Source organism: Zingiber officinale, chromosome 5A, assembly GCF_018446385.1.
Source record: "Zingiber officinale cultivar Zhangliang chromosome 5A, Zo_v1.1, whole genome shotgun sequence".
NCBI classification, from domain to species: domain Eukaryota; kingdom Viridiplantae; phylum Streptophyta; class Magnoliopsida; order Zingiberales; family Zingiberaceae; genus Zingiber; species Zingiber officinale.
Window position 1 is genome coordinate 70,776,908 of NC_055994.1, and position 14,348 is coordinate 70,791,255.

The following is a 14,348-nucleotide window of genomic DNA, read 5'->3' on the forward strand; positions in this document are numbered from 1 at the left end:
ATAGCCTTTAAAGGATATCTATCTATTAAGATTCAATTTATGAAGAAAAAACTTTTCCATATAACCTTTTTTTTTTTGTCCAAATTGTAAGATTTGAGGAAGAGGTGGTGGAAAAAAATGAAAAACTTATTGTTAGTTGTGGAGCTTAGTAGGATCGGGATTACTATGCAGATATATTTGGAATGGATTGGTAAGGATCGGACCCTTAGGGTCTGAGCGGCCAAAAAGGGAGATGTGTTGAATAATTGATACCTATCTGATCCTACCGATTGGACTCCGACTCCACCGTAGAAAGTGATTCCAATCACTCCTGGATTGATTGGGTAACTATGGGTGGAGCAGAGAAACAAGCAAGGGGGGAGGAGAAAGAAAAATGACTTGCAGTTGGTGATGGAGAAAAGGAAGATCTTTCCAAAGACTGCACCTCTGTTGAAATCTTAAAACCTCTACAGATTTCCGTGGACAAGCAACAGCAGGACATGCTTACAGAGCCTGGAGAACCAGGGCTATACACAGATCATGGATCAAAACTCTGCCGGTGTCCGGCCTGCATTAACTTGGAATTAAATGCTGAGGAGATCAGGCGGCGGCGAGTTATCATGCTCTGCTTGCTGCGCTTCCTTGACGGACTGATCGCCGTCTTTGTGATCTATCGGATCCGTCGTGGTTGCCTTGGACAGGTCCGCAAGTATCTGGACGACCTCCCTCATCGTCGGCCGCTGCACGCTGTGCTCCTCCACGCAGAGCATGGAGACGTAGAAGACGTGCATGGCCTCCTCCACGGGGACGCCCTTAAGCCGGGGGTCCAAAATCTTGACCACCGCTAATTCCTTGTCGCCGCAGTAGTCTGTCGTCATTCTGCGAACCCACTGCACGATGTCGACGCCTTCACCGAACTCTCCCACCGGCTTCCGCCCGGTCACCAGCTCCAGGAGCACCACGCCGAAGCTGTACACGTCGCTTTTCTCGTCCACCTTCAGCGTGTAAGCGTACTCTGCATGCCAAAGTGAAGCAGGGAAGAGTTAAATGGCGGAGCATGGAGTATCGATCGCAGTTACTCAAGTAGTGTTAATCTTTTACAGTTGGAACGAACAACGATGATGATTAATATATATATAAAAATCTGGAGCAAGCAACCAAAATTGAAGATAACGGTAAGAACAGGGATATGTATAAATATACTGTACCTGGAGCAATGTAACCGTAGGAGCCGGCGATAGACGACATGCACTCCGAAGTGCCTGAATCCTGCAAGAATTTGGCGAGTCCGAAATCGGCCACGTGGGCTTCCAAGTTAGAATCTAGGAGGATGTTGTTAGACTTGACGTCCCGGTGCAGGATCAGCGGCGTGCAGTCATGGTGAAGATAGCAGAGGCCCTTCGCCGCCTCCACGGCAATTCTGTACCGGGTGTCCCACAGCAAATGGCCTCCCTTCTTGCCGTGAAGAACCTCGCCGAGGCTCCCATTCATCATGTACTCGTACACCAACAGATTGGTCTCGCGGTTGGAGCAGAAGCCCAGCAGGCGCACTATGTGTCGGTGTCGAATTTGGCCCAGAGTTTGTATTTCCGCGGAGAATCCATGGTCGTGCGGCGAACCACCTCGGCTACTGGCCGGAAGACGCTTCACGGCGACGCAGTCTCCGTTGGCCATGACGCACTTGTACACGACGCCGGCGCCGCCTTTTCCAATTATGTTCTCCTCCTTGAGGCAATTCAAGACGTCGTCGCAGGTGAAACCGAGACGCTGGAAGGCGGTGAGCTTCCAGTCTCGGCCTTTGGCGGCCTTCTTCAGAGAGCACGCCTTGGCAATGGCTCCTATGGCGAAGGCGATGGAACAGAGGAGGAGACCGACGACCATCAGAAGCTTAGAGGAGGCCGCCAGAGGCCCCTGTGAACGAGTGGCGCCAGTATTGACGCTCATGGAGATGCAAGGACCGAGGTATGGCCCACAGAGCTCTGGGTTGCCGTAGAACGAGCTCGAGTTGAAGTAACTGAACTGGCCATTGCCAGGAACGAGGCCGGATAGGTTGTTGTAGGAGAAATCGATAGCGGTAAGGCTCTGCATCGTGGCAATGGACAATGGGATGTTGCCTTCCAGACGGTTCCTCGACAAGTTCAGATAGTTCAAGATCTTCATCGCCGATATCTGCGGCGGAATCTCGCCGGAGAGCTCGTTCCGGCTGAGGTCCATGAAAGTTAGAAGCTTGCACAGAGTAATCTCCGACTCTATTTTTCCAGAGAACCTATTCCCGCTGAGATCCACTTTGGAGAGCTGCTGTAACCTGCCAATCTCTGGCGGAATTGGGTCGGAGAACTTGTTCTGGTTCAAGAGGAGCTTTTGGAGGCCAGAGAAGTTTCCAATAGAGGGTGGGAGAGGCCCTGAGAGCTTGTTATTGGAAAGGCTAATTTCGCCGAGGTCGGGCGAGATGGCGGAGTGGCCTGTGTCTGGAAACCCGCCGGTGAGGAGGTTATTCTGGAGCTCCAGCTGGGAGAGCTTGGGCAAGCTTAAGATCCCATTGGGAATTGATGCATTGAGGTAGTTGTCACCCAACCTGATTCTGCTAAGTGACACACAGCAGCCAAGGCTGGCCGGAATAAAACCAAATAGGAAGTTTCCGAGAGCAATGAGTGTTTGCAGCCTATTTCCGAAACAGAGGTCCGGCGGCAGAGTACCGGTGAGCTTGTTCGAAGATAGGTCGAGGATCTGAAGCCGGCCGCTCAGGCCGAGCCTTCGTGGTATGCCTCCCGTAAAGTTGTTCTCCCAGAGCTGGAGCACCTCTAACGCAGGAAGCTCCCCGAGGAACTCTGGGATCGAGCCGTGTAGCTTGTTGCGGAACAGATTAAGCAGTGTCAGATTCTGGAGGTCGGCAAAGGAATCAGGAATCTCTCCAGTAAAGGCATTGTTGGAGAGGTCCAGGGACTTGAGGCTGCGTAGGCGGCCAAGCTCTGGTGGTAGGTTCCCGGAGAGGCCGTTCAGCTGGAGGAAGAGCGTGTCGAGGTTCTGCAGGTTGCCAATCTCCGGTGGGATCTCGCCAGTGAGGCCACAGTTAGCCATGTCGAGGCGAACGAGATCTGGGAGACCTCCGAACTCCGGAGGTATTCCGCCCACGAAGCTGTTGTAATATCCGAAATAGAGCTCGCGGAGGCGGGTGAGATTTCCCAGCGTTGGAGGAATTGGTCCAGTGAGCTCATTGCCGGAGACAGCGAGATACTCGATGAACTCCCACCGCCCAAACACCGGGGGTATGACGCCGGAGAAAAAGTTGCCTCCGAGGTGGAGGTGACGGAGATTGGGCAGGTTAACAACCTCGACGGGGAGGGGGCCGGCGAGGTTGTTGTTGTAGAGGTCGAGGACTCGTAGGTTCTTGAGGTCGGTAAGGGCGGAGGGGAAGGAGCCATTGAAGAGATTGTTAGAGAGGTTGAGGTGGCGGAGGTTGGAAAGGCGGGAGAGCTCTGTGGGAATGAGGCCGAAGAGGGAGTTGGAGGCGAGTGAGAGGTTAAGGAGATGGCGGAGGCTGCCGACGGCTGGGTGGAGAATGCCGGAGAGGTTCAAGCCAGTTAGGTTGAGCGAAACAACTAAGCCAGTAGAGGGGTCGCAGGAGAGGCCAGGCCAGGAGCAATAGGAGCCGGCGGTGGTGGAGGAGTTCCAGGCGGAGAGGACGGTGGAGGGCTCAGAGATTGCAGCTTTGAAGGTGAGGATGATGTCGATCTCCGTCTCTCCTTCGGAAGGCTCCACCGTCTCTGCGGCCAATGGGCCTATAACGAGAAGCAGCAAGAGAGGTAAAAGGTGGCAGTGGCGGTGGCGGCGGTTGCGGAGGTTGCTGTTGGGCGACGCCATTAGCTTCTCTGTCGTCTTTCCTATTTTTGGTATGATATCGCGTCGAGGGACGTGGAAGCGAGCGGTGCCGGTTGTATTCTTATAGTGATTTCAATTTATTTTTGGATTCGGATTTTATGTGCTTTTAATTGTAATTTATGGAGAATTTATTTTCGGATTCGGGTATTGCGGATTGTTACGGGCTGCCGACTGCCCTCCGGTGGGTCTATGCTATTTTTTTTTAAAAAAAATATTAAATATAACTTTTTCTATGTTTTATTTCTAAATCTCTCTGTCTGCACGTCGTGCCTACTGCACTTGCCTCGCCCATCAGCCACCTGCTACGCCGTCGACCATTTGTCCATCGTCGGCGGCCTTTGACCACCTGTCCTGATCTAAACTATAGCATGGAGGTGAACCAATGGGGAATTGCACTAGATTCCGGCTATGATCTGGCACAATCGCGGTTGGATGCTATCCGCCCACCCGACCGCCTGCCCACCGCGCCTGCCTCATTGTCGGATTCCTTCCGGATCGCGGCCAGAATCCCTATCACAATTCGGTCGAAATTCAGCCGTGATTGTGGCCCCTAGCGTGGCAGCTAGATCGCCGCAAATGCGGCTAGATTATGGCTACAATGCAATAGGATCGCGGCTAGAATTCGACCGCTGCCAGACCCTGTCGGTTCATGGTCGGTTTGCAGCCGAAATCCGACCACGATTTGGCTACCAAGCTAGCAGCTACGTTCGCAGCCAAATTTCGGCCAAATTGTAGCTGGGATTGTGGCCGCTATCCGGCCGGAATGAGGCAACGAGCTAGGCGTGGTGGGCGAGTGGAAGGCGGTCGGGCAGGTGGTCGGAGGCTGAGGTAGGTGCAGTGGGTATATATATAGATATATATAGGAATTTTATCTGCACACTCTTATCCTGCACATTGATCATGAGTGACTGAGTGTAACTCTAGGTGTCCTGATTCAGTTTTAAGGATCAAGGTGCCCAGACGAACTTTCGGGCGCTTGGATTTACACTCAGTCATCCATAAATGTATATATATATATATATATATATATATATATATATATATATATATATATATATATATATATATATATATATATACCTTATTTATATAACATCTTAGCGACGTGAAAGCCAACTAATATGTTCATTGTGTTTCAATGTTCAAATCTTCTTACAATTCTACATGCATGGTTTCAAAACAACACCACGTAGTGCTGTTTAAAAAAAAGCAACATGTTGAAAAAAACGACACCAACGTTACTTTTTTTATGAAAATAGCACCACGTAGTACTATTTTTTTTTAAAATAGCACCACGTAGTGCTATTTTTTTTAAAAAAATACTATGTGACACTATTTTAGAAAAAAACCAACATTATGTGATGCTGTTTTGACAAAAAAAAACAACACCATGTTAAAAAATAATAGCACCAACATGACACTGCCTTTATGAAAATAGCATCATATAATGTTATTACGTGACACTATTTTAATTAAAACAACGTCACGTTGAAAAAAACAGCATCAACATGGCGCTGTTTTTTTTAAACAACATCACGTGGTGCTGTTTGAAAAAAAAAACAACACTACGTGATGCTATTTTTTTAAAAAATAGTGTCATGTAGAAAAAAGTAATACCAACGTGACACTATTTTTTTTTAAAACAAGATCACGTAGTGCTATTTTTTTAAGGACTACGTGGTACTATTTTCAAAAAAAATAGTGTCACGTTGGTATTTTTTTTTAACGTGGTGCTGTTTTTTAAAACAACACTATGTTGGTATTATTTTTTCAATGAAATGCTATTTTTATAAAAACACGTAGTGTTGTGGCACTATGTAGTGCTGATTAAAAAAAACAACACTACGTGGTGCTACTTTTTCAAAGTGGTCTTATTTTTTTTCAAAACAGCACTATGTGGTGTTATTTTTTTTCAAAGTAGCATCATGTCGTGCATGCAAAATTATAAGAGAGATTACATGTAGAATTGCAGAAGAGAGAGACGCGTCAGCTCGCCACGTCTGCTGCAGCCCACGATTGCCCATATAAGGATGTACAAGCTAACATTCTTTTATATATATATTATACTCTGTGAGTTTCTAATTTTTTAATCTTGAATATTATAATCTAACCCCTAAACACTAGAGGTAAAATCAAATTGGCTTAATTCCCAAGCTAAAAAATAAAAATATTATTATGAACCCTAAATAGATACCTTATGAATACCTAAGTTTTCTTTACTCTAAACACTATAACCCAACCCATGAATCCTAAAGACAAAGTTTAATTGGCCTAATTCCGAAGCTAAAAAGATATATACATCGTATTAAATTGTGGCACTGGGATGAAATCCAGGCGCCTCAACACCAAAAAGAAAAAAAAATTGAGGAAGGCGCCTATAATGCATTGGAGGCGCCTCGAGTTAGGTTCGGACTAGTCCACAGTGGAAGGTTGTTAGTGCAATTTGCACCAATGATTAAATTTGAGTTTTGATAAATGATAAAAAGATTAAAGTTAGACGTGTTGCGATCTAACCTTGTTGGCGAGTATGCAGGGTTTACTAACCCTAGTCAGGATGTTCGATTCCTGATTAGTTGAAGATCGGATGTTCGATTCCAGCAAGTTGGGATGTTCGATTCCTGACAGGTTGAAGTCCAAATATGGGATTATGGCAAGGGTTGGGATGTGCGATTTCCGATTAAAGAAGATCGGATGTGCGATTTCGGTAGGTTGGGATGTGTGATTCCCAATTGGAGAAGAACGGATGTGAGATTTCTGATTGGAAAAGATCGGATGTGCGATTCCGATAAGTTGGGATGCTTGATTCCTAAAGTCAAGATGTGTAATTATAGAGGTAACTTTATACTTGATAAGTAGAGGTAAGTCACTGGAGGAGAGTGATTAAGAGAAGATGCATCGACGTTCGAAGGAACAGTAGGTGTCGGTCCAATTTAGGTCTATTTTGAAAACCTAAATTGAGACCCTGACTAAATCCTGGTCTCGAGAAGACCGAGTCTAATTACTACTTATTATTACTCTACTAACATTGTCTTATAGGTTATTAGACTAATACTTTTTGCAGGGCAAAATGAGTAAAAAACCCTAGGGTAAACAGTATGAGAGGCACCTTTAAGCATTGAAAGACGTCTTCGTATTGTTCACGAAAGGTGCCTTCGGTGCTATGGAAGGTGTCTTCCATAGGATAAAATTCATACTTTGTCACATATAAGGAGCAACAAGTTTAGGATCAAACTCTACAAGTTAGAGGCACCTTCAAGATTCTGGAAGGTGCCTTCCACACCCTTTATAAGAGCATCTCGACCATGCTTCAAGATCAATCACTTCTATGATCCTTTACGCATCCATTTGAGGTTCCGACTACTTTACCTTCCTACTGCTACTTCATAGAAGTCTGTCTACCACCAAGATAGCTTTTCGAGTCATCCTATCATCTCCGGCAGATCGATAGCAACACACGAGTGCTCTCAAAATTGTTGGTAACATTTTATTAAGTGTTGCAATTTTTTACTATTGCTCTAAAAGGAAAGTGTAGATTGTTACATTGTCCCTATCTCTTGAATTTGATCACTTCTTCCGGTGGTTATGAAAAAGGCATTTAGTTGATTACCCATTGACAAGTCCGTGAGACCTGGGTCTTAGAATAGAAGTTGTCGAAGGCTCCGAACCAAGTAAAACTGAACGTGTGTTGTTTTGCTTGTTTTTCTTCTTCACTTTCTTACTTAGTTTTTTGCTGTGCACTTTGTTTTCATAACCAAAAAGAACAAGTTTTTTAAAACCACGTGATTCAATCCCCCCCTCTCATGTGCGTCTCGATCCAATAAGTGGTGAATTGATGCAACAAGTTTTTATAGAGTCAGTTTTGCTCTGAATTGATGCAACCACTAATCAAGCCGAGGGGAACCATTTGTTTTAGATTTTTTTAGTTTTTAGTATCTTATTTGAATTGATAGAGCTTACCCTTTCAAATAACTATTTCTCATTCGATTCTTACTCAAAATTGGTGCAACACCACTCGAGTCATCAGTATATTTCTTCTTCTCAAACATTATTAATTCAAGACCAAGTTTTGGTACCTCCTTTTAGTTTTCTTTTTCAGTAATCAAATGACCCAAGTTGAGGGATTCAACACCGCTTGTCCTCCTCTCTTCAATGGAAATAACTTTACGTACTGAAAGAAGAGGATGGAAGTTTACTTGAAGATGGGCATCGTGCAATGGTTCATCATTCGGCGTGGGTACCAGACTTTTCTCATAATAAACATGTATCCTCTACTTAATTTTTGTTGTCAATCTTCTTTTATAGGATTCAAAGATAAGGAGGAGGGCAACTAAATGATGGAGAAGTTCATGACATGGATATTTGGCACGTATCATTTGGTAACTTCTCTTACTTTTTATCTCCTCCACATTGTTTTTAGTTTTCATTAGGACAATGAAAAGCTTAAGTCTGGAGGGATGCATTTAGTTTAGTTTAGTTTTTGCTTATTTCTTTTTACTTAATAAAATTTTTGCTAGTTGCATCTTACATTACATCATGATTGTTTGTTCCTTATTCTAAAATACTAGCACGTTTATTCTAGATTCCATGTGGTTTATTGGCTACTTATGGTGCTATTATGTTTAGTAATCTATCTTTTTCTATCTATGATAGCATGAAGTGAGCAATATTTTTACTACAAGAGTTTAAGTATTGGCCTTATTTTAGGATCTCTATACACTATGCCTATTTTTGATGGTTGATAACTCTAAAATAGTCATAGTTCATAGAATTGGACTAGTACTTGTGCTTTTATGGTGACCTCTCAACTACATTTTGGTTACTAGATAAACTTAGATCATGTAAGCTCATTTGGAAAAATCAATCCCAAAAATTTTAAAAATAAAAAAAATGAAGGTTTATTCAAGTTTGATACTTTGCAAACATTCAAAGAAAAAAAATAAGGGATAAAAAATAATTGTCGTGAGTGGAAACTAGCAATTCACCCCTTTGAGACCGAGTTAGGTTACTGGAGAAATGAATGCTATGTTTCTCTTGATACCGAGTATTCCTTTGAGACCTTGTGTAGACGATGCATAGCATTTTTGTGGGGAATGAACCTTGCATGTGGCAGGTAAGTGTCTATCGCCAGAAGCATAAGGAACACAATTTTATGAAGACTTGACTAGACTTAGGGATTGAAACTTGATAAATTTAGGTCACTTTCACACTGAGCACGGAGGACTACTACTTAGGGCATACTCAAACTACTTTTGTATTTTGCTCACCGATGAAATCATCTGATAGGATTAGATTGATTTGCTAGAGATTATGATGCACTATTTAACCACATGAATCTAGATTACGGGTTTTGCTTGAGGACAAGCAAAGGTTTAAGTCTGGAGGTGTGATGTGCGTAGATTATATGTACTTTTATGCATGCTTTGACGCACATCTACTTGTATTTCATTAGCATAATCTATGTTTATTGCACTCTATTTCATTATAATGTCATACTTCCATTATATTTTGTTCGGAGATCTACTCTTTGCTTGTTTTGATTGATAGGATGTTATTTGGAGTGAAAATGGAGCAAAAACGCACACAGAAGCTTGGGTCGTGTAGGACACACGGTCATGTGGCCATTATCATGCCTTGGCCGTGCCGAATGGCACGACCGTGCCAGCACCCAATGCAAAAAAAGCCATGGTCGTGTGCCCCCACACGACCGTGTCATTATCCCCGTGGCCAAGAAACACACGGCCGTGCCAACGATCCAAAGGAGAGAAAGGTCACGGTCGTGTGAATCCACACGGCCGTGTGACCTCGGCAGAGAAGAAAAAGGCCACAACCGTGTGAGTGCCACATGGCCGTGTAACTCAACCCGAGAAGAAGCCGTGTGGATTTTACACGACTGTGTGACGAAGAACACGGGCCGTGCCATGCTAAAACAGGGCTATGCTGAATTCTGGGCATCTCTTCTTCCCCTTCTTCTCACATCAAGGGTTGTAAGTGTATTTTACTTTATGTTTTGGGGTTGTTCCTCTCTCGCAATAGAGTAGATCTCCTTTTCTATGGATGTAGAGAGTAGTTTTGGATAGGGTTTGATGTAAGACTCATGTTTGTACCTTTACTCATTGGATGATTTCTCTTGCTTCGTTTCTATTTGATATGCATGAGACTTGTTGTCTTGTCATGTTAATTGATTGTGTAGGAATTGCTAATTTTGTAAAGAGAGGATCTTAGATCATATACCCGAGGGGTCCTAGTGACAGGGGTAACCCGTTCACGGACATCTAGGATATTCCCTTGAAAGGAGAGGCAACTTCTCCACAAGGAAGTAAGAGACCAAACCAAACCCCTATCTCTATCCCTAATATTACCGATTAGATTTGTATTCTTGTGATCTACCGAGGCACCCTAGTGACAGAGGTTAACCGTAACAGGATTTCACAGAGATCTTCTCTGATTAGTACTTAAGGATAGTAGCTTTAACTTCCGGCGAAGGTATATTGATTGACGATGAGTAAAAGATAGAACATGATGCATCAGGTTCCACCACAACGAAACCGAAATCCTAGAATCCATTTTCCAAAGCTCAATTCCCTCGAAGATCGATTCTCTCACCCTTCTCTTTCTCTCTTCAATCACTCTCGTTAGTTTGCAAGCGCCAAAGCCAACTTTCGACCGTCTAGATAACTCACTTTACGACATCTCTAGTGCTTAATCAACAGTTCCTATGGTTCGACAATCTTATATATTACTGACGACGAATCCGTGCACTTGCAGAAGCGTAACAAGACTACACTTTCCGTTTGTAGAAATTAAGTACAAAAAATGACTTTGTTACTGACACGTAGGGATTGAAGTGAGATCGCACGATTGTCAATGTTGATCTGCCGGCCATGATCGAAATTCCTCGAAGCAGTTGACAAGTGCAGAAGCTTTGCAGCAAAGTCGCAGCAATAAGTCGAAGCAGTTAAAACCTCAAATAGAAGCGTAGTAGCTTGTATAGTAGTTGTTGGTTGATGCTTGGTTGAGACTGTCTTATAAAGGGCTTGGAAGGTGCCTTCCATAGCCATTGAAGGTGCCTTCCAATGTGGTAAATTTGATCCCAACTTCGCTGTGCCTTATCTGCGACGAGGCCTAAAATTTATTCCTTGGAAGGCACCTTCCATGAACAATGCGAAGGCGTCTTCCATGAATAATGCGAAGGCGTCTTCCATGAACAATGCGAAGGCGTCTTCCATGAACAATGCGAAGGCGTCTTCCATGAACAATGCGAAGGCGTCTTCCATGAACAATGCAAAGGCGTCTCTGGTGATGATCTCGTGCGCGCGATCGACGGGGTCCGGATCTAGGGCATAACGAGGGGCCTCGACCTACGTTCCTAGATGATCGATTGCTCCTCCTCATCATCTTGCTTGTTGGAGAGTGATCGGTTGCTCTACATCAACCGGATGAAGTGCCGACACCATCTGAAAACGCCCGATCAAGGTAGGTTTTGCTTAGAATCATTAAGCTTCAAAGATCTTGCTTAATTAGGTTTGTTTGTGATGATCTTTCTGTTCTGGATTAAAGGAAGCAGAGGATCAGAGTGATATGGACTTGCCCTGTTGTCGGCCATTTCCAATTCCACTTCTTGAAGATGTGCAGGCCTCAGGTGAGGAGGTGAGGGTTCTATTGAGGTGAGTAAGGTCCGAATTATTAGGGTTTTCAGCATATACACAGCTGTACAAACTGAGCTATGGATTAATTTTTGGAAGAATAGATGTGTGGGTGCTTGTGTAGCTTATGGAAAGAGATCTTGGTGCTGTGGGCTACTGGTTTTGGTTACCTTATCTCAAGGTGAGTGTATTTCATTGATGTACTTCTGATTCTTGGTAGTATGTGTCTAAATTAGGTTTTATGGGTTGTAGGGTTTTGTTATTCTTGCTTAGATTGATTAGTGAGAATTAAGGAATCAATTAAGATGTGGATTGATAAGGATTTGTATCGTATTATGTTGGAGATTGCATGATTTGTGGTTGTTTGGATAAATTGTTAGAGGTGAATCATGAGGGTGATTATGCATGTTTGAATAATGATGTATAGTAGATAATACTGGGACGTTGGAGTTTATGATCGGTTATGGATTTGGGAGTCATTTGTCGATGGAGTTAAATCTAGTTAGATTAATTTGGGTGAGAATTTAAAGATGAATTATGTTGGAGTTTGTGATTGACGGTGGTTGACGATTTGGTTGATAGGTTGATTGGATGATTATCAAATTGGGAGGTATTGTTATGATGTTGGATAAAATTTGATTATTGTTTTGGAGGAGTTTTGGTGATGTATCATGTATAACCTAATCTAATTAGGTTATATTATGATTAAGGTTAGTTGGAGGATTAATCCATAATCATGTTTGATTAGGGTTATCCTAATTAGGTGGGGGAAAGTTGTTTAGTTATTTACTTCATATGTAACTAGCTAAATACATTATATGATTTCAGGACTTTGGTTTGAGACGAGTGTCTCGACGAGGGATTTCCGGATCACGATCGACAGATTTAAGGCGGGTATTTTCTTTCTTTGCCTCTATGTAGATTTTCTTTGACCTTAGTGCATGGTTATTATTTGATGGATTAGGTTACTTTACCTTATATCGTGTTCGGTTGCTGTTTTTCCTGCTTGTTACTTTTGCTTGAGCTTAGAGATGATCTATTTAATTCATATATAGTCTTAACTCTTGATATCTACTCTGTTGTGATTTCACGTGTAGAGTATGTCTTGTAGGGATTGTCGGGTTGTTGGTATTACCATGCTGATTGGGTATATGATGTTGACTGTACATAGGTGGGGATGTGTTATAGGAGTCATCTTGTTGACCGTGTATTTGCATGTTGTATGTACACACGTATTTGTCATGTACTTTTGGAGGAGTTGTGTTGATTGTATGTTTGGAGTATGTACACATGTCCGTTGTGTTTTTATTGGAGATACATGTTGATTGTACTTATATTTTTGGGTACATATGTTTAGTGGGATACGTGGAGGTATCACAGCGATTATACTCATGTTGGAGGTATTTATGAGGTTTGGGGTTGTTGCATGGATGATGATTATATATATATATATATATCATGTTCATCATTTATTGCATCTGATGACCATTATCTCCCTTGTGGTTGAGAGAGTCATCAGTTGGTTTGGGAATAGCACCGCACACTCGGCCACTCATGGGTAGTGGTAGCTGGAGAAGTTGCTGCTAGTCCTGTCGTGCCACCCGGTCACGAGGTTTTTGTGAGATCCGGCGTTGTGAGCAGTCAGAGACCCTGATACTATGTAGCTAGATAGTTACTAGTGGACTGTCCGCCTCGACCACTATATAGTGGGCTGGAGGGTAGTACACTCATCACAGACCCAAGCCTCTCGGCCATACAGGGGTCGTGGTGTCTGGAGAGGTGGCAGGGGTGACCATGGAGCATGCATGCACTTTTGCATATGATGAGCAATGCATCTTGGGGGATATATCTGCATACATGCCTAGTAGATACTAGTTGCATGTGATTGTGATTTGTTGCATTTGATTGAGATATGGTTGTTGCATTTGGTTGTCATGCTGCATACATGTCATTTATTTTACATGTATATGCAGTCGTATTTATATTGCACAGGTGTCATGGGTACGTCTGTTGCAGATCCGGTGAGTTTACAGATCACTGTACCATGTGTTGATTCCAGATTGGGTATGTATCTGTCATTATGTTAGTTGTGGTTTGTATAGTTTATATATCAGGTTATTATGTCAGATATGTTTAGGTGCATTGATTATGATAGTATATTCATGTTCTTTATTCCCTACTGAGATTGTATACTTGTGATCTTCATATTTGTTTATGTACCATGCCCTATCTTGTCTATTACCCGCTGAGTTATCTATACTCACCACTGCATGTATACATTTATGTTTTCAGGTAGCTTGTAGATGGTTGGTGTCGCTCGGAGTATCCTGTCTGCCGGGTCTTACGTCACATTCGAAGATCGTGTTTGTTTTCTTTTGTATATTCTTTCCTTATTTTTGGCATTGTATTTGTGTATAGCCATGTGGCTATCTTATGGTTTTGGTATTGTATTTGTGTTTAAGCCGTGCCGGCATGTATTGTATTTATTTGTGTTGTGTGGGCTTTTCTTCTTTTTTCCAGTGTGTTTTAGTACAGCCGTGTGGGCTGTTTTATATATAACTGTGTGGTTGTGATTGTTTCATTTCAGCCGAGTGGGCTGTTATTATAACTGCGTGGTTGTGTATATAAATATTCCAGCCGCATGTGGCTGATGTATATTTTGTTTGTAGTGATGCTTCATATTGTCACCGGTACAGGGGAGATGCTGCCGGATTTTTGTCTGGCAGGGACTCCTTTGGGGGCGTGACACCTTTTCCTTGTTTGTACCTGCAATAAGAGTAATACTTTTCTCGACCAAAGGTGTATTAGTCTGTTTATGTAATTCAAATTCAAAGAACAATTCGTCTA

At 43.1% G+C, this 14,348-nt stretch overlaps 1 protein-coding gene across 1 annotated transcript; it reads right to left on the reverse strand.

Annotated features, from left to right (window-relative positions):
* Nucleotides 1-408: 408 nt before the first annotated feature.
* Nucleotides 409-3,910, reverse strand: LOC121980560 (leucine-rich repeat receptor-like serine/threonine-protein kinase BAM1). Its single transcript, XM_042532650.1, has 2 exons — nucleotides 1,188-3,910; nucleotides 409-994 (listed from the first exon to the last, which is right to left on the reverse strand). Exons 1-2 carry the CDS (start codon nucleotides 3,838-3,840, stop codon nucleotides 564-566), a joined length of 3,084 nt encoding a protein of 1,027 aa, XP_042388584.1. The 5' UTR covers nucleotides 3,841-3,910; the 3' UTR covers nucleotides 409-563.
* Between the last annotated feature and the right edge of the window lie 10,438 nt (nucleotides 3,911-14,348).